At 35.3% G+C, this 21,933-nt stretch overlaps 1 protein-coding gene across 7 annotated transcripts in view; it reads left to right on the top strand.

The window, feature by feature from the left end:
• METTL15 (methyltransferase 15, mitochondrial 12S rRNA N4-cytidine) overlaps positions 1-21,265 on the top strand; it is a 217,316-nt gene extending 196,051 nt beyond the window's left edge. For all 7 annotated transcript variants that reach the window (XM_019975441.2, XM_019975445.2, XM_070803980.1 and 4 more), the window contains one exon: positions 17,927-21,265. In XM_019975441.2, the coding sequence (XP_019831000.1) occupies positions 17,927-18,372 (446 nt within the window). In that variant the 3' untranslated portion in view covers positions 18,373-21,265. The remainder of the gene's footprint in view (positions 1-17,926) is intronic.
• Positions 21,266-21,933: the final 668 nt, after the last annotated feature.

Here is a 21,933-nt window from a genome sequence, read left to right on the forward strand (position 1 = left end):
TAATTATTAAAAATAATATAAATTATTATTGTTGAGTGAAAATCTCTGATGCCTAATTATTATTATTCAGTGAACTGTTTTAGAGACAGTATCATGGTAATGATTTGAAGGTACTCTGTTTTCTTATTTAAAAAAAAAAAGAATGTTAACATTTATGTAAAGTCCACTGGGAAGCATTAATCTTGAGGCCTATGTGCCTCAGGTACGTATCTCAGAAGTTGAAACAGAATGATAATCTAGCAGGTAGGATATTTACATTGTTGACTTCATCCCTGTGCTCTGTAGATGAACATGGACTTTCATGACAAATTTAAAATAAAAGCCAGGTTGCTTGTCTTGCTATACTGCTTGCATATTTGCATTATTAGTCAGGGTTCACAACTCTTCATTCTGTTGTATCACTGAATAATGGAAAAAGAAATTCATTTTGGAATTGCACAGAAACTCGGATTCAAATTTTAGCCCTGCTGTTTACTAGATGTGTGAAATTGCACAAGTTATATAATCATTCTAATCCTCTCTAAGATAAAGATACTTCCTAATTTATAAGATTATTGTGATGATTAGAAATTATATTTTAAAACTACCTAGAGCAACTTCACTTTCACTTTTCACCTTCATGCATTGGAGAAGGAAACGGCAACCCACTCCAGTATTCTTGCCTGGAGAATCCCAGGGACAGGGGAGCCTGGTGGGTTGCCGTCTGTGGGGTCGCACAGAGTCAGACGTGACTGAAGCGACTTAGCAGCAGCAACAGCCATGTGCTAGAAATATTATAGAATTTGACAAAAACTAATCAATATGAGGAGTTTACTTTTATCTAGTTGTTGATAGAATCTTTTTCACAAATACCTGTAAAAATGACTAAAATTCATGATCACAGAGATAATGTAAAATTTTCTCTAATATACAGACCTCCTTAAAACTCTGTGCTTCCATTGAGGATGATCCCTGGTCGAGGAACTAAGATCCCACATGGCAAAAAAAAAAAAAAAAAAAATTTTCTCTATTATAAAAACATCCTCATTTATGTCATACAACATTAAGAAATTCACGTGAAAGCTTTAAAAACGTTTAATACTACTCTACTACCACAACATATATATATAATTTGGCATATCATCTCTTTGTTTTTATTTATTCTCAAATTTTTTGAGCTGAAATGATTGAAAGTATATAACTTCAGAGTTTATTCACTTAATGTTTTATTATGTTACTTATTTTTATTCTAATATACTAGTCAATAAGAAATACCATAGTTTATTTAATCCTATATTCATTATTAGGTATTTGACTTACTTCCTAGTGGAGGCTATTATTGGAAGCTCTATAGTAAATATTTTTATGCACATTTAAGGGATTCTGGATCAGCAAGGAATATTTCCTTTCTAGGCTAAATCCCCTAAGTGAGATTAATGGCATCAACACACACACACACACACACACACACACACACACACACCTTGAGTCCTTGAAGCATTGTTTTTCAAAATGAACATACATCCTTCTAGAAATCAGTAGCCTTCACTGGACATTATCCAAAGCACTGCTTCTGGAACAATTTGGTAGGCTAAAGCAGGCAGAAAATAAAAGTTTGGGTCAGGGGCTGAGTTCAGTATTAAATTTTGATATGGTAGGGGAAAAAAGCAGATACTTACAATCTATGTTTTAACTAAAATCTATGTGCTATAGGACTTTGGAGAAATTGGCCATCTATTCTTTAATTCAGTAAGATAGTCTATTAGTCTTTCAATAAGCCTGTTATGAGAAAAATGAAGAAAACATAATCCCTGCCTTCTGGAAGTAACACATAATCCTGACATACTTTGGAAGCTTATATTTCATTGGGAGCGATAAATTTTTTTTTTTTTTTAATAATTGCAACACAGTTGAGAAGTGTTCCGTTGCAGGTTAAGTATGCTACAGGAGGGCGAGCAACTTTATGTTGGAGCCTGAGGATTAATTATGTGTATATACTGACCTCACAAGAAAAAGAGGGCATTGTCAAATATCTTTTCCTGCCACCATCTCCCAAGTCTGGGAAATGTGTCCAGCCCAACTCAGAGTAGTACTGCTTGCCCTATAGACTATTCCTAAAGGTTCAAATGAAGAATCTTATTATGGGTCTTTAATATGCTAGAACTCCTGTGTAGACTTCTGCTTTGTGTTTACAGGATCTGGCAAATAGTCCTCAACCCTGGCTTGAAGATACAATAAGTAAATTTGATATGGACTATCTAAGTAAATGATAGGAATCATGATTCAGTTTAAGTTATCCCATCTGTGCTAAGCATCTTAAGACATAGATAGGATAGAATTAGTTTTATTGAAAAATAATGTGTGAAAATATCCGTCCTTTAATTTGATATTCTTTTTTAAAATTTTTTATTGGAGGCTAATTGCCTTACAATATTGTGCTGGATTCTGTCATACATCAACATGAATCAGCCACAGGTATGCATATGTTTCTTCCTTCTTGAACCTCCCTCCCATCTCTTACCCCATCCCACCCCTCTAGGCTGTCACAGAGCACTCACTGGGTTGAGCTCCCTGTCACACAGCAAATTCCCACTGGCTATCTATTTTGCATATGGTAATGTATATGTTTCCATGCTGCTCTCTCAATTCATCCCACCCTCTCCTTCTCCTACTGTGTCTGCAAGTCTGTTCTCTATGTCTGCGTCTCAAGCAATTGATATTCTTTTATATTAATTCTGAGCCATCTCCTTTATTTCATCTCAGTGGGTAATGTTCCTTGTTACCTTTTTTGTTCAAGCCTATAACTGTTTTTCCCAATTGTATGAGGATTTGTAAGATTCCACCACCCCTAGTGAGATCATGTTGTCATCAGACTTAACCTAGTAGGAGTTGGGGATTAGATGAGCCTCTGCAGAAGTTTCAAAAGAACCTCACTGAGTAAAGCCAATTTTATCCAGAACCACTGAGGTTCACAGATTTTAATTAACAATTTCAAATTTGTAATATTACTTAAATTTCAGATGAGTGAGAATTTAACACTATATTAAAGGAGCCCAGGCAAAAGGACACGAGTTGCGTCACAGAGACTTATTAAATGTGATGGAAATTCAACAGACGAATGCTGGCAAACAGGTGCAAGAGCTGAATTAATTTCCAAACCCTACCACTCAGGGGGAATTGCAATGCATCACGTTGACAACCACAGCACATTGTTAATTTCATTCACAAGTTTAAAAATCTCAATACATTTGAACATGTGAATGTATCAAATTTTAAAAAGTATAAGTAGCATAAGGGTATCCCAGAACTACAAATGATAATTTTTCTCTAGGACCTCAAGTCATTTAGCCAGAAGCATAGTGTTTTTTATGAATGAAATCTATCTTACCACTTCCACATACAAATTGTGTTCTATTATTATATGTCGTGCAGCCTGTTACTAAGCAAGGTTTTCTCTTACTTTTAATATGAAATTCCTTGTGAGTCAGAGGAAGACTGAATATTCACTGCTGTAGTTTCCAATGTCTGCTGTCATGCATAAAGGGGATTTTTAACAACGCTTCTGGTGGTGCTAAGTGGTGATATTCCTGGAGTTAAAGAAAAAATGTAACAAACCAAAACTAGATAAATGCAAAGGCTGATTTGGTGATATTATTAAAGGTGGTAAGTAGTAAGCTAAAAACCCAGTATCCTCAATATGTTTTCACCAAGAATTTGCCTACTTTGGAGTCACTGGTATATTTGAGCCTTTGATAGAAACCCTGGAGTATTTCCACATAAATCTGCGTGCATACACAACATATTACAAAGATTTCAGGGATTTTATGAATGTCTACCGTCAGCATACCGTTTATGGTACATCTTGATCTTTGGGACTGGAAGAATATCTCTTATTTAGTGGATTTTCCCCTTTGCCACCTACCATACATCAGGCCCTAAGCCTGGGCTTGGGGATATAAGGAAAATACAAAAAGTTTTTGGACTTTTTACAACCTAGAAGGGGTTAATAGGCAAATAGCATAGAGTAATAAATAGTTTGATAAAAATATATATTAAAAGGTCACTGCAAAAACTTTCTGGAGAAGATTGCACTTTAGTGAGTATTAAGGATGAATAGACATAAGCTGTGGGCTTCCCAGGTGGCTCAGTGGTAGACAATCCACTTGTCAGTGCAGGAGATGCAGGTTCGATCCCTGGGTCAGAAAGATCCCCTGGTGAAGGAAATGGCTAACCCATTCCAGTATTCTTGCCTGAGAAATCCCATAGACAGAGGAGCCTGACGGGCTACAGTCTGTGGGGTTGCAAAAAGTCAGACACAACTGAGCGACTGAGCATACACATGCACAGACATAAACTGTAAGAAGAGGGAAAGGTCAGTCTAGGCTGAGAATGAGAGCAAGGAGCGCTACCTTGTCACTGCTAAAATTGTGCGTTTACAAGAAATGCATAATAACAAATGTATGGGAAAATCTTTCAGTCTTCTTTCACCATTTCTCAAGAAGCTTTAAAGAAAAAAAAAAAAATAAAGGATCTTTGTTTAATTCCCCAAAATTTTAGCCACCTGAGCCCTTTATTCCTAATTATACACAAGCTTGTCCACCCTCATTTTGCTTAGCTGAAAAATTTTAAGCATTCATTTTTCGAACATAAAGGCAACTATAAAGGGCCCCCTTCCAGCAGGTGAGTCGGGAAAAGCCCAGTATGTACTTCATTGGATGAGTCTAGATTCTTAATCAAAAATGTGTAATCAGTACCTGCCCCAAAGTCTTTTGATAATGGCAGCAGTAGCAACTGTTTCTTTTTTAAACCCACTATCAAGAAAGCTGATGAAAACAGACAAATGCACAGTCTAATAACCTAAGCTAACAATATATTATTTTCAATGGAACAAAAAGGACAAAAGCCAAAGGTATTCATTACCGTTCCCAGGGTAAGAAACCAGGGCAGTCGCTGCCTTTGCCAGATGCGCAGTCTTCAGTCTTCACAATGCACATCTCCCCAAGGGAAATGTGGAGAGAAAGCCAAACTCTTGCAACTTGATGCAAAGTGATTTGGGTTCCATTACAACATCTCTCAGTAAAAGGCTATTCAGGCTTAGAGTAAAGAGTCCACACTTATTTTCTCCCAGAAAATGAGGTTGTTATATAAAACACCAGACATGGAATCAGAGCTTCTGGAAATCACTCCAAACCATGTGATTTAATCTTAACTTCCTTAAAGGCTTATCAGGAAAAAGGAGATGAGATGGTTTAGTTATATACAGTCTTAAAATTGCTACCTTGTTTGGGGCACACTTCAAAACTCAAGAACATTTTAAATAAATTTTAAAAATTACATATATAATAAAATAAAGGGTGTTTTATTTTTCTTTTTGGATGAATTAATGCTAATCTGGGTTTTTCAGAATGTGTTTCTTAGATGAACTAGCCAGAAATGTTATGCCTTTCTTCTGGGCAAGTTAGATTCATTTTGTATTACAAAAAAGGAGTGTTGGAGTGGACTTCTTGTTAAAAAAGACCTGAGTTCTCATTTGACTCTTGTGAACTTGGAAAGATACATATAACTCCTTTGTCTTTCACCTTTAAATGGAAATATGGATATTTCTTACCTCTCAGAATTATTATAGGAATTTAACAGCATACTTAAGATATTTAGAAAGGATTAACACAAAACCTATTTTCAGTATTTTCCCAAGTGTGTTACCCAGCAAAGGAGTTCTGTGGAATAGATGTGCTTAGTCATTCAGTTGTGTCCAGCTCTTTGTGACCCCATGGACTGTAGCCTGCCAGGCTCCTTCGTTCATAAGAATTCTCCAGGCAAGAATACTGGAGTGGATTGCCATGCCCTCCTCCGGGGGTTCTTTCTAACCCAGGGATTGAACCCTGGTCTCCCACATTGCAGGCAGATTCTTTGCCATCTGAGCCAGTAGGGAAGCCCATGGAATAAATAGTTGTTATTAAAAATTAAGAGTTGTTTCAAAAAGTTTGGACATCCTAGGTAAACAAAGTTATATGGTTACCTTCAGAGCTTTACAACGCTAATGGGTATTGTGGATCTCCAAGAAAAGAGTATAACATGCTGGGTTTCTTAGACTTGTGAGACAATAGACACCTTGGTGTTTGGTTGGGGATGCAAATGCTACAGTTTATATTACTGTTCCCCAGAACAGCAGTTTGAAAAATGAGAGTCAAGGTCCTCCTCCCACTCCCTCCCTCTCCCCCTCCTCTACCACCTCCTTTATCTTTGAGTAACTATGCTTAAGAAAGCAGATAACTTGTACAGAAAAATGTTCCATGAGAACTATTAATAGGGCAGTAATAAAAAAAGAACAGAGGAAAAAAATAATGCACTTAGAATGCCATAATATAAGTTAACTTAGAAGTGCACTATTAATTTTTACAGAAGGAAAATTTTAACTTCATTCCAAATGCCAAATGTTTTAGTCTAATGCCTAAATCCAATAAGCATTACTCAGATGCTTCAGGGGTTTTCAACAGCCCTCTATCCCACCTACTCTGCTATTAGTTCAGGATGAAAGTAAAATTAGTTTGGAACCTCAAATTAACATATCAAATCCTCTCATCACTCCATTTTACAACTGAGAAGAATAAATAAATGTGTGAAGTCACTTTCACATTCATAAAGTGACTACTTTATACCAAGTACGCACTAGGTGCTCCTGAGTATTTTCTTTACTTTTAGAATAACCCTGTGAAAAGTGTTACCATCTCCTCTTCTAATGGAGAAACAAACTCAGAAGTTGTGTTATTGCCCCACATCAAACAGTCATAAAAATGTAAAATATCTGATCACTGAACCTAGTTTTTCCTTTCTTAAGTTTAGCACTATTTCTATTACATCATGTCATCTTCGTATAATATCATTTCTAATGCTTTTCCATAGGCATTATTAAAATGTGTATGTGTAAACACACTACTTACAAACAGCCTGGCCATGACTTAGGTAAAGACAACTATTTAACTTTAATGAAGGACATATAAAATATTAATGGAAATACTATGTTCCATAGATGGATTGTTTGATATGATAATGTAAATTTTATCCAAATCAATTTAGAAATTTACTGTAATTCCAAGCAAAGTGTTTATCACTATATGCTTTATTATTTCTAAATTTAATTGGGAATAATGAGTGAAAATACCAATAAAATTTTTGAAAAGAAAGATAGTGGAATGGAGAAGAGGGACTTACTCCACCTGAAAGCCCAATATCCTGGAAAATTTTAAAAAGTAGTAATAATCTGATATTAGCAGAAAAATAGAGAATATATCAGTGCAAGACAATTGAGAATCCAGAGGCAGATCTATTTGTATCTAAAAATGTAGTATTTGATCAAAGCAGTACTTCAAATGAGTAAGGAAATAATATGCTATTTCAGGGCTATTAGCTATATAGTTTTTAAAAAATAAAGTTAGATCTCTTCTTCATATTATACTAAAACTTCAACTTCTTGTGTATCAAATACTTAGATGAAGAAAGAAAACCAGAAAAACACAGCTGATTATAGCTATAATCTTGGAGTAAGAAAAGCCTTCCTAAACTTGACAGAATCTAAAAGACATGAAGAAAAGTCTATAGAAAAAAAAATCCATAAACTGTAAAGACAGTCATAATCCAGGAACATTCTTTGCAACTAAATAGATAGGCAAAGGGTTAATGTCATTATTTTATAAGCAGTTCTTCCAAATCAGTAACGAAAAAAGCAACATCACATTAAGATGTTCACAGACTTCATAGTGAAAATCAAATGGTCATTAGATTTGAGAAGATTCCTACTTCTACTAATGGCCAAAGAAATGCAAATTAAAACAGCTATAAGGTATCATTTGCCCTTAGACTGGTCAAGGTTACAAAAAGTGATAGTGTCTAGTACTAATTGAGGACGTGAGGAGCAAGACTCTCACAAATACTATTGGTGGAAGTAAATTGACACAATCTATTGATATTTAGACAGTAAATTTAGAAGTATTTATTCAAATTTAGATGGGCATAAACAGTTTTTGACCTAACTAACACGAATTCTACAGGCATACTATCACAAGTTCACATTTAGTTAGTTACAAGTATTTTTCACTCATCTCACAGGCTAGCAAAGTAATGCTCAAAATTCTCCAAGCCAGGCTTCAGCAATACATGAACTGGTCATGTATAGCTAATAGTCCAAATGGTCAAGCTGGATTTAGAAAAGGCAGAAGAACCAGATATCAAATTGCCAACATCCGCTGGATCATTGAAAAAGCAAGAGAGTTCCAGAAAAACATCTCTTTCTGCTTTATTGACTATGCCAAAGCCTTTGACTGTGTGGATCACAATAAACTGTGGAAAATTCTGAAAGAGATGGGAATACCAGACGACCTGACTTGCCTCTTGAGAAACCTGTATGCAGGTCAGGAAGCAACAGTTAGAACTGGACATGGAACAATAGACTGATTCCAAATAGGAAAAGGAGTATGTCAATGATGTATGTTGTCACCCTGCTTATTTAACTTATATGAAGAGTACATCATGAGAAACGCTGGGCTGAATGAAGCACAAGCTGGAATCAAGATTGCTGGGAGAAATATCAATAAACTCAGATATGCGAAGAACTAAAGAGCCTCTTGATGAAAATGAAAGAGGAGAGTGAAAAAGTTGGCTTAAAACTCAACATTCAGAAAATGAAGATCATGGCATCTGGTCCCATCACTTCATGGGAAATAGATGGGGAAACAGTGGCTGACTTTATTTTCTTGGGCTCCAAAATCACTGCAGATGGTGACTGCAACCATGAAATTTGAAGACACTTACTCCTTGGAAGGAAAGTTATGACTAACTAGACAGCATATTAAAAAGCAGAGACGTTACTTTGCCAACTAAGGTTCATCTAGTCAAGGCTATGGTTTTTCCAGTGGTCATGTATGGATGTGAGAGTTGGACTATAAAGAAAGCTGAGTGCCAAAGAATTGATGCTTTTGAACTGTGGTGTTGGAGAAGACTCTTGAGAGTCCCTTGGACTGCAAGGAGATCCAACCCGTTCATCCTAAAAGAGATCAGTCCTGGGTGTTCACTGAAAGGACTGATGTTGAAGCTGAAATTCCAATATTTTAGCCACCTGATATGAAGAGCTGACTTATTTGAAAAGACCCTGATGCTGGGAAAGATTGAGGGCAGGAGGAGAAGGGGAAGACAGAGGATGAGATGGTTGGATGACATCACCGACTCAACGGACATGAGTTTGGGTAAACTCCGGGATTGGTGATGGACAGGAGGCCTGGTGTGCTTCAGTCCCTGGGGGTCACAAAGAGTTGGACAAGACTGAGCGACTGAAATGAACTGAACTGAAGTATTTTCCCCAGATCATGATTGCCTTTTTACTTTGTAGTTTTTCTGCTATATAGAATTTTTGAATGTGCAGCTCACATGTTTACTGCAGCATTTGTGTGTGTGTGTGTGATAGTAAAAACAGAAAACATCCCAAATATTCCTGCTGTGCTGGCAATTTGAGCTCTACCAGTGTAGAGATTGCCTCTGTCTTAATTACCATTCCCAGTTAGGTACTGTTCTTGACAGTACAAGCATTGGTTAAATGAACAGACAAAATGGACCATAATGTGTCTAGGCAACTGAAATTATTTTTAAAAGCAAGGCAGGTAAACAGACATTTGCACATACTGTATAGATCATTCTCTTTTTATAAATATACATTTATATACAAAGTGTCATGAATCTATTAAAGAACGTTAGAAAGTATACATTTTGATTGCTTCTTGTATGGAATTTGAGTAGTGACATTAACATTTTACTTCATATACAACACGATATATTTTTTGCTTTTGTTTTTGTTCTCTAACAATGACTGTGTTTATAACTTCAAAGTGTAAATTCAACCATTCTTTCAATCTACTAACTGTTTTTGGTGTAAAAGATTATAGCAGTAAACAAAGTCTCTGTTTTTACTGAGTATATATTTTAATGGAGGAAAACAGATGGTAAATAAATATTTATCCCTGATATTTTGAAAAAAATAATAAAACCATATAAGAGGACTCCAGTGACAAGGTGCTATTTTCCTTCTTTTCTAATGCTGCAATGTTTAAGAGACCTGAATAAAGTAGGGAGCTACCCATCCAGGTATATGTTGGCAGACAGATATTCTTGGTACAGGTCAAAGGACCCAGTCTGCAACACTCCATGGATTAGTTAAGAGTACAGAGTTTGGAAAAATGGGGGTGATGAAAAGCAGAAGTTGTATATGACATAGAAACATTTGGCCACAGTAAGAATTTCAGTTCCCATTTCATGTGATAGAAAGACCCTGAAAGTGTTGAACTGTGGAATGACATTGAATTTTTGTATGCACAAGATCTGCTGGTAACTGTGTGGAAAAGATGATGATGGCTGGCACTAGGGTGAGTGCAGTGGAATTGATGTGAAACGGTGGGGTTATGGATGCATTCCAGGTAAAGATAAAAAGCTACCAGAAGATGCTGATATGAGAAGAAGAAAAGGATATGAAACTGTCAGGAATTTAAAGTACCACTGCAAACAAACCTGATCTGGAATGTGAGAATAAGTACCTCTAATGAGGCAGAACACTTCAACCATTTTCTTGAATAGCTAGGGTCAATCTCTTATGGTATGAATTTTCCCTACTTTACCATGAGAGATGTAAGTGTCAAATAGTGTCTAGAAGTATACTGAAATTAGAATTTGTTATCCCTTAGTGGATTTAATGTTCATTTGCTCTTAAATATACATTTTTTTAAGTGTTCAGTTCAGTAGAGTTCAGTCACACAGTCGTGTCTGACTCTTTGCGACCCCATGGATGGCAGCATGCCAGGCCTCCCTGTCCGTCGCCAACTCCCAGAATTTACTCAAACTCATGTCCGTTGAGTCGGTGATACCATCCAACCATCTCATCCTCTGTTATCCCCTTCTCCTCCTGCCTTCAATCTTTCCCAGCATCGGGGTCTTTTCCAATGAGTCAACTCTTCGCATCAGGTGGCCAAAGTATTGGAGTTTCAGCTTCAGCATCAGTCCTTCCATTGAATATTCAGGACTGATTTCCTTTAGGATGGACTGGTTGGATCTCCTTGCAGTATAAGGGAACCTCAAGAGTCTTTTCTTCCAACCCCACAGTTCAAAAGCATCAGTTCTTCAGCGCTCAGCTTTCTTTATAGTCCAACTCTCATGTCCACACATGACTATTGGAAAAACCGTAGCCTTGACTAGATGAACCTTTGTTGGCAAAGTAATGTCTCTGCTTTTTAATAGGCTGTCTAGGTTGATCTCTTTTAATTTCATGGTTGCAGTCACCATCTGCAGTGATTTTGGAGCCCAAGAAAATAAAGTCTCTCACTGTTTCCACTGTTTCCCCATCTATTTGCCATGAAGTGATGGGACCAGTCCATTCTAAAGGAGATCAGTCCTGGGTGTTCTTTGGAAGGACTGATGCTAAAGCTGAAACTCCAGTACTTTGGCCACCTCACGCGAAGAGTTGACTCATTGGAAAAGACTCTGATGCTGGGAGGGATTGGGGGCAGGAGGAGAAGGGGACAACAGAGGATAAGATGGCTGGATGGCATCACTGATTCGATGGACATGAGTTTGGGTGAACTCCAGGAGTTGGTGATGGACAGGGAGGCCTGACGTGATGCAGTTCATGGGGTTGCAAAGAGTCGGACACAACTGAGCTACTGAACTGAACTGAACTGAACTGGTGGGACCAGATGCCATGATCTTAGTTTTCTGAATGTTGGGCTTTAAGCCAACTTTTTCACTCTCCTCTTTTACTTTCATCAAGAGGCTCTTTAGTTCTTCTTCACTTTGTGCCATAAGGGTGGTGTCATCTGCATATCTGAGGTTATTGATATTTCTCCTGGCAATCTTAATTCCAGCTTGTGCTTCATCCAGCCCAGCGTTTCTCATAATGTGCTCTACATATAAATTAAATAAGCAGGGTGGCAATATACAGCATTGACATACTCTTTACCCTATTTGGAACCAGTCTGTTGTTCCATGTCCAGTTCTAACTGTTGCTTCCTGATCTGCATCCAGATTTCTCAAGAGGCAGGTCAGGTGGTCTGGTATTTCCATCTCTTTAAGAATTTTCCAGATTTTGTTGTGGTCCACCCAATCAAAGGCTTTGACATAGTCAATAAAGCAGAAGTATATATTTTTCTGGAACTCTCTTGCTTTTTTGATGATCCAACGGACGTTGGCAGTTTGATCTCTGGTTCCTGTGCCTTTTCGAAATCCAGGTTGAACATCTGGAACTTGGTATTGAACGTATATTAGTTTTCAATTTCCTTTTGTAGTCTGTTTTATTGACGTAATTTTGCTGTTTTAAAGTATTAGGAGGAAAACCGTTCTGCTCTTTTGAAAAATTGAGAAAACTTGTGGTTTAGGATTTCAAAGATGTTAAGTGAGATAAAGTTAACTTAAAATCTCAGTAATATTTATGCATTAATCTTTGGGGGAAGTCTTGAACTTAAACTATGGGAGAGTTGAATGAAAATTTTTAAGTAAATTTGCAAATCTTACCAAGATATTCTCATGTCTTATATTAATCTGTAAAAGAAAATATGCAAAAATAAAGTTCACTTTGCCTAGTTGCTCATTTCAGATAATAAAGGTTTTCATGTTTGCAGGGCCTCAGTTTCAAATTATTTGCAAGTGATCCACTGCATGTGCAAATAATATTAAGGACATTCCCAGTCTGTATCAGATATCATTAAATACATGCATGCAGTTGTATTCAGACAGTGAAATTTTTAGCAAATGTAAGAGTTCAGTTGTTCCATTAAAATCATAATTTAGTACCCATAATCACATTTGGCCAAAAAGTGGGATATAGAATGGGATTTGTTTCATGACATTATTAAAATTCTATTCATAATGTTTTCTCTAGGAATATTATGTTCTTTATTTAGTCACTTATTGATGTGACTGAATATTATACTCTTTGTTTATTCATCCAGTGATGTGAATAAAACTGTTTGTAGTTATGGTCCTAGATTTTTATTCATTTGCCCATATTTTTTGTTCATTATCTATTCATTATCTTTTTAACAAACATTTACTGAGTGTTTACTACAGCAGTTTTTCATCTTGGCTGCAAATCAAAATCCTCTTTGAAGCTTTTGTAAAGTACTGATTCCTGTGTAATAAACCCCTGAAACTGATTCAATAGGTGTGGACTGCAGCCAGGCATCTTTATTTTTTCAAAAGCTCCACAGGTGACTCTGACGTACAGTCAGGATTAACAATCATAAGTGTCTGTTAAGCAGGAGGAATATAAGAGTTAACATGAAATAATTCCTGTTCACAAGGAGACTGGAGTAGAGTAAGACAGACAAGTAAACTAGTTATTACAGGAGTGTGATAAGTGCTCCACGAAGGGTACGCACACCTCTTCCAATTTAGAACTAACATACATTGGCTTGGTGTTAAGGGAATCCATTGATGGACTATAAAATAGAAAAGGGAGATTTTCTCTCAGTACCAAACCAAATGACCCAGATTGTGCTTGAGTCCATATTTTCTGTCTTACCTGCTCTATGCCTTAATCAAATGAATTAGCCATACAAGACTCTGTGATTAAACTCAGGAAATGGAAAAACAGAGAGACCAGTTTCTATTTCTGATAACAGGATATGGGAGATGAGAAAGCAGTGGAGAAGGATTGCAAAACAGCCAGCTCCTCAGAGTTAGGGAGCAGGTATCACTAATATTTTTCTTCCTATGGCCTAAATTAGAGTCCAGCTCATAGGTAGACCTTGGTTCTAATATAGTTTTTGAATCTTTTTTCCTGATTATTTGTAGGCAACTGCTCCTACCTAGTATAGACTAGCATACTTAAGAGGACTCTGTAGCAGAGTTACTCTCTGACTAGTGATTCTCACAAGGAAATCATTTTTGCTACCTCAGAAGCACAGGACATTTACTGATTGTCCTTTAACTTTCCAATTCAGACAAAGATCTTGTTTAATTCTTGATAGTAGGACTGTCTTTTCTTATATTTTTGTCTGTCTGTAACATTAACAGTTGATGTTTTGTTTTTACTGTTTTAATTTCCATTACCATATCTTATTTCATACACTTTTGTTTCTTTCTTATTTCATTTTACACAATCTTTATCGTCAGCCTCTCTTCTGATAATTACAGACACAAAAGTGCCAGTATAAAGGAAGAGAGGATATAGTGTCTTTGATCCCCAGAGCAGCACTAAAAAGCTCCACAAAACCACACATTGTCCATTGCAGTCCCTTGTCATCTCCCTAAAAATGCAACTTGGGGAGGCTGACAGGACCACTCCTAGAAATCCTACTCAGGAAACCCAGTGGACATAGTCCAGGTTAGAATTCCCTAAGCAGAAGTAAATGCCAGAAGGAAAGCTTCATGAAATCTAGTTATCCTATTATCTTCAGGATCATCCATTCCTAAATATAAATGAAAGCTCTTATTTTCTTTCTCCATTATCTGATAGTGACAAGGCCTAATTAAACCTTATAAAGACAAGCTTATCTGGTTACATTGGTGTTAATTTGTGAGCTCCAGAGTCATATGTAGGGTGAATGAACTTAATGTGAACATGAATTATATAAACTTGAGGTTGCATAATATAAAGTATTAATAAAGTCACTTTATCTGAATACTTTGAAATAAAAACAGATTTCTTCAATTAAAATAATTAGTCAGGAATCTTGTAGTTCTATATCTAGCTGGCTACATGAATTGTAAACTATAATTATGATACAGGAAGGTGCCATTTTAGCTGGTAAACAAAAATGCCTACTATATTTTTTCATATCAAATGAACCAATGCTGTTGTTTATGTAGAATTTCTATGGAGATTTGGGGGCTCCCCTCATAGCTCAGTTGGTAAAGAATCCACCTGCAATGCAGGAGACTCTGGTTTGATTCCTGGGTCAGGAAGATTCCCTGGAGAAGGGAACCGCTACCCATCCCAATATTCTGGCCTGGAGAATTCAAAGAGTCAGATACGACCAAGCAACTTTCACTTTCATGGAGATTTCAGACATACTGCATTATTTTAGCATTTCCTATTTTTATTAGCTTTCAAAAATATATCTAATGATAATATCAACAAAGTATTAATTAAGCTTTCTCCTTTTCTGTCATTTCCTCTATTTAGTTAACATATATCTAGGTATGGTTAATTCAGTGGGCTATGTTAAAAAACCACATCCTCAAATATTTATCTTTAAAATGTGATAAAATACAAGGAAAGCTAACCAGTTACCATGTGGAGCCATAGTTTAATTTCTACAAAATATTAGAGATGCTAATTCATTGGGTTGCAAAGAGTCAGACACGACTGAACTGAACTGAACTGAACTGAAGCCTTAAAGCAGAAATATCCTACAGTATTTATTAATCCATGTGTTCCATGAATGTTTGCCTCCTATTTTACATTAAAATCCATGTACATTAAAACATATATTACATTTCCCCTTTGAAAAAATTAGTGTTGAATTAGGCAAGGTTTGAATCACTTAAGGTCTTCGGGAATGCAGCCTTCCTGAAGCATTCTCTAAGTTCAAGTTCTAAATCATGCATGTTTGTTGAGATCCTTAGAATGTTTTGAAACACATTGCCCAGTGACTAAAACTCTTGCCCTGGAAAATGGAGAAGTTGAATATCAAAGGGAAAGAAGTTGAACTCCCTCCTCAACTTTGACTTTTGTTTCTGAGAGACTTGGTTGTTGGAAGATAAATTCCCTAGTGTCTAATGTTTTCCAGCCTTTCAATGAAGTAGATTTTGTGGAGGGAAAAGTGAACACGTAACACTGATTTGTTAACGTCAGATGGCCAGGTTCTCAGCTCTGAGATACATATAAAATATTATTTGTCCCCTCTCTAATCCAGTTTCCTAAAACGATTAATCAGATTTGTCTTAATGCACTTTATTACCAGAGGTACAGATTACTAAAATATGTACTATTATTAAGTTGTGAGATTCCCTTATATGTGAATAAGAGAGTTTTGTCAGATGTATATTTTATGGTTTAGTATTTGCTCTTAGGTTCATGATCCATTTTGAATTAAGTTTTGTGTATAGTAAGGTGTAGGGGTTGAAGTTCATTTTATTTTGTACATATAATCACTTTCATTGAAAATCTTTCTGCATTGAATTAACTTGACATTTGATCAAAATACAATTGCGTATATAAATGTGGGTCATTTTTCTAAGAGGTGTAAAATTTTGGAACTATGTTATTTGGTGCATATGCTTTTGTAATTGTATCTTACTGCTATCTTGATTATTTTCTCTATAAGAAATGTTTATTTTGGGGTCTAGCAATTCTCCCTGGTGGCTTAGATGGTAAAAAATCTGCCTGCAATGCAGAGACTTGGGTTTGATCCCTGGGTTGGGAAGATCCCCTGGAAGAGGGCATGGCAACCCACTCCAGTATTCTTGCCTGGAGAATCCCCATAGACAGAGGAGGCTGGTGGGCTACAGTCCATGGGGTCACAAAGAATCTGATTAGTGACACGGTCTATTGGACTTCGTGCCCAGACACAACTGAGCAACTAAGCACAGCACAGCACAGCACAGCAATTCTCCATTTTAGATGTTTATTTGTCTAATGGTAATATAGTCTCTCTGGGCTTTTTTATGCTTACTCTCTACATGATATACTTTTCCACAGCTATTTGCTTATTTTTATTTGTATTTTTAAATTTAATGTACATTTCTATAATGTATAATTATATAATTTATTAGGTATAATGTATAATTAGGTCTTGACAATGACAGTGTGTAATTAGATCTTGCTAGTTTTCAGTCATACACTCTACATTTTTATTGATGTTTAGTACATTTATATTTAATGTGTTTTTTTTTATATTTGGATATATTGTCTTCCATTTTTCCTATTTGTTTTCTCTTTGCCTCATTTTTATTTTCCTGTTTTTCTCCCTTCTTTTATGTTAAAATATGTTGTGGATTATTTTTATTCTCTATTAATTTATTGGCTTTATTTCTTTGCATTATTTTTATTGAATGTTTTAGAGACCACAATATGCAACTTTAAATTCCCATAAAATACAAGAACCTTGTGATAGTGTAGCTTCATTTATGCACTCTGTGTATCCTTTGCACTACTGCTGTCATATACAATATATCTATATTATAAACCCTAGAATATTGTTATAATTTTACTTAGAGTCCTGACTTTTAATGAAATTAAGAATGACGGAAAGATAGTCCTGTCTTTTAAGAAGTTAAACATATTTCTTATTTTCATATATCACTCATATTTTCATTATCTTCTCTCTATCTAAGTTATCACCTGATGTTATTTCAGACTGAAGTATTGGCTTTTGCATTTCTTGAATTTAAAGCTATTAGCAATGAACTCTCATTTTTAAAATTCATTTGGAATGTCTTTGAACCTTTACTTTTGAAGAATGGTTTTAAAATAGTTTTCTTGGAAGACAGCTTTTTTTTCCCTCAACAATTTGAGTTTTGTTCCAGTATTTTTTTTTTCTTTGTTGTTTTCAAAGTTTTTCTTACTATCTTCAGCTTGTAGTAGTTTAATTATGATGTGTCTAGGTGCAGTTTTCTGTGTTTATTCTATTTGAGATCATTGAACTTTTTTAGCTTAGAGTTAAATTTTTCATCAAAGTTAGTAAGTTTTTCATTATTATTTCTTCAAATATTTGTTCAGCCTTTTGTCTTTCTCTGTTCTTGTTTAACTCCAATTAACCTTAAGAGTTCTGAAAGATGTTACTGACACAATAGTTTTAAACTTTGATGGAATGCTTGGAAATAAAATGGAGAAATATGGATGAAATGACACAATTTTCTAAGGAAACAATTCCTTAAATATATATAAAACACAACCCAGTAAATTTACAGTGGAAAATATTAATGTGACCCATTTGTCCTCTTTTCCTGTTTTTACAAAATCTGTCTGTAGGTGCCTTTCCTCCCTCTGCTCTTTATGCACGAAAAGATTTGCTACAGCGATCTACCCATATTGCTACAAAGACTTTTCAAGCTTTTCGTATATTTGTGAACAATGAGCTCAATGAACTTTACACAGGACTGAAGACAGCTCAGAAGTTTCTGAGACCTGGTGGTCACCTCGTTGCCCTCTCCTTCCATTCACTGGAGGATCGCATCATCAAACGATTCCTGCTTGGGATAAGCATGACAGAAAGGTTTAACCTAAGTGCTAGACAGAAGGTGATACAAAAATCACAGCTGGATTCAGATCAGGAAAACAAGGAAGGCGTCTCTACAGGAAAGGCCCCTTTAATGTGGAAATTGATACACAAGAAGGTACTTACTCCAGAAGATGAAGATGTACAGGATAACCCCAGAGGACGCTCTGCCAAGCTTAGAGCAGCGATCAAATTGTGAGAAAGTTTTCATCATCTAATCCTTCAAGATTTTCCTCACAGTTTCTCATGTGATATTCCTGGACAACCTAATGTAAGAAAGTGTGGGATATATAAAGGTGTATAACTATTTATGTGTGGAGCTAGCAGGTATTTAGCTCTTTTTTTCCCTCAAAAAGAAAATGTAAAAAATATTAACATGATGTAGAAAGCTCAATTCAAGGAGCAGCAGTACCTCAAAACTGGAAAAGTATGTTTATCTTAGCAATATATTTGACTTTTGAAATGGTTAAATTCTGGTTAAATCCTTTCTTTAACCAGGAAATTTTTTAAAAGAAGAGGAGAATATGTGTATGTAAAATCAAGTTGTCAAAAGAGAGATTATAATTGTATCTGCATGCCCAAATTTCTGAATTTAGATATTCAGATTTGCAACAGAGTGTCTATGATTCAAATAGTTAATAATGATCATGAAATTTATTTTAATTTTTCTCCTTGGGAATAACTTTCTCAAATACAGGTATTACTATTTTAAAAATGTGTTACACTGATAAATTTAAATACTGAATTATAGTGTCATTGTTTTAAAGAGATTTTTCAGTATGAAATGTGCCATGTTTTCATATATTGCAAACTAAAAATGTAGAATTGCTCTAATAGCCTTCACAGAGGACGTTTCATAAAACTTATATTTGAATTCAATTGTGTTTATTATAGTAATAGCCCAGAATGCTTTTGATAAATAGTAAAATCTCTTTATCATTTGAATCCTGCATTTTTAAACTGAGCTATTCAAAATAGTCAAAGTCTATTGAAACAGAAAAGTTTATCATCTATTCCAGATACTAAAATCAATGTGCTCTTAATGTTCTTATTTACAGAGTTCACATGGTAAAGGATTCTTTAACAAATTGTTGAAAATAATTCATAATTCACATTACTTTTTATATGTAAGTATGCGTTTCTGATTTATTCAGTTATGATGCAAGTACTGAAATAGGCAAAGAAACAAAAGTGAGTAAAATACACTCACTTATAGTCTAGCAAAGAAGAGTGATGGTAGTTAACTAATCACTAAAATTAATATAAAATCGTCGAAGTGGTAAGGCCTGTATAGATGTAGTATGCTGTGCTGTGCTGTGTTTAGTCACTCAGTCATGTCCAACTCTTTGCAACCCCATGGACTGTAGCGTACCAGGCTCCATAAAATACCATAAATACATCCAATAGCGATGCAATCCCATGACTGACAACATGGTACTTGATTTATGACTCAAAGAATGAATAAGAGATAATTAGCTATAGGATACATGGGCATGTTGATTAATGGTACATATCAATGATTGTTTTCTTAAGTAGTTCCCCTTGAAGTCATATTTATACTATTAATTTGCTCAGTAAACTATTTATTCAAATACAGGGAAAATTCATTTTATCAATTATAATTACAGAACCTAAGTTGGCAAATCCAGTGAATAAACTATCAACATAATTAGATGGGTGAAAGATAAGAATTAAAAACTTACATTTATCTCAGACTTGCTTTATCTACTTCTGTAATAGTTAACTTTAGTTCCCAAGTTTGTTTACCACTTTTAATTTACAGACTGCTCAAACCTGAGGATATCCCGGGTGGCGCAGTGGTAAAGAATCACGTGCCAGCACAGGAGACACAAGAGACATGGGTTTGATCCCTGGGGTCAGGAAGATTCCCCTGTAGTAGGAAATGGCAACTCACTCCAGTATTCTTGCCTGGAAAATGCCATAGACAGAGGACCCTGGCGGGCTACAGTCCAGGAGATTGCAAAGAGCTGGACATGACTAAGAGACTGAGTACACACGCACATTCAAATCTGAAGAATTCGGCAGTGAAATCAGAATAAGAAAATATTCTAGGCAGCAATGTGCTCATATTAGAAATGAATGTACCTAGCTTAATCCTCTGAATCCTTCCTAAAGAATTTTGTAAGTTCCTCTTTGTATGTTAGTCATATTTGTGAATGAGACTGATTCCCAAAGGTAGGTACCCATCTGAGTATGTGATTAGAATACAAAAGATTGCATGTAATACTCAAGAATGATTCACCTATGTCATCAATCATGTTTGGATGTTATATAACATGGGAATTTTTTCATTAGTGTTAACTGGAAACTGCCTGCACTGACTGTTGGATGACATCCTTCCAAAATTCATGTCGTTTCCAAAACCTCATAATGTGACCTTATTTGGAAATTCGGCTATTACAGATGTTAGCAGTTAAGACGTAATACTGGAGCAGAGAAGGCCCTTAACCCCATATGTCTGTGTCCTTATTCAAAGAGAAGAAATACAGAGACACAGGGGAGAATACCACATGAAGACAAAGGCAGAGACTGAAGTGATGTATCTACAAGCCAGGGGACACCAAGAATTGCTGGCAACCATAAGAGGCTAGGAGAGAAGCATGGAGTAGATTCTCCCTCAGGAACTTTAGTAGGTATTAATAACTGCTGAAACCTTGGTTTCAGACTTCCAACCTCCAGAGCAGTTAGAGAATAAATTTCTGCTATTTTCTGCTGGCCAATCTGTGGTGGTTTATTATGGCAGCCTTAAGAAACTGATGCTCTGACTCCCCCCAGAAAAATCTTGAATAACATGCATTAAAAAAGTCCTGCATCAATATATAAAAAATTGGCTTCAAAATATTGTAGTATAAAAACACATTATCTATTTTTTATAATTAGGCTGTTTGCAACAGTCATTCTTACCTTCCTCTTAGTTGTAGGATGAATAATCAAATACATGAATGAGTTTCAAATGATTAACAATGGAGAATGATTTTGGGGAATTTAAACAGTACATATAGAAAATAAAAACAGATTATTAAAATGAATGTACATTGCTTTTCCAATAAAATATAAATTATATAAAACAAGCAGTTGTTTTGCATTTCTGAATCTTTCTATTGACTGCCTCCGCCAGTCATATTATATAACATAGATCCCATTGTGTAGGACATCAGTTCTTAACAGTTTCAATAATTGCTCATTAAGAAATGAAATTTAGTAACTACATACAATTTTTAGTTGATACTCCTATTTCATATGTTCATTTTGTTTTGACAATTGTATGTTGGTTATTATGTAATCTTTGAAATTTCTAGGGTAATTTGGGGGAAGACACTATCAATTTTTTTCTATTTCATGTAATATGTGATATATGGTTTGTGCTTAAATTCATTTATATTGAGCTATTTATTATGTTACAACCAATAGTTTATAAGATAATACAGTATGCCTCACTAGGTTTTTGAGGCTAACTAAAACCTCTTAAAATTCGCTTGTAAATATTTGAAAATCGTATTTTATTTAGTCTTTGCAGAGTGTAACATATCTTCAGAGGTTTATAAAATTCTTTCCAATTTTTGTTTTTAAATAAGCAGAAATAATAATGAATTTATACTGTAGAATTTTTAATAAAATCTAAACTTCATTTGAAATCTTATTCAAAAAGTATGAGTCCATTCTTAATGGAAAATTCAAAAGGTACAAAAGATACAAAATTTATATCAGCACTTTCATTTGGTTATAAAGGAATATATAT

Source organism: Bos indicus, chromosome 15, assembly GCF_029378745.1.
Source record: "Bos indicus isolate NIAB-ARS_2022 breed Sahiwal x Tharparkar chromosome 15, NIAB-ARS_B.indTharparkar_mat_pri_1.0, whole genome shotgun sequence".
In the NCBI taxonomy this organism is placed as follows: Eukaryota; Metazoa; Chordata; class Mammalia; order Artiodactyla; family Bovidae; genus Bos; species Bos indicus.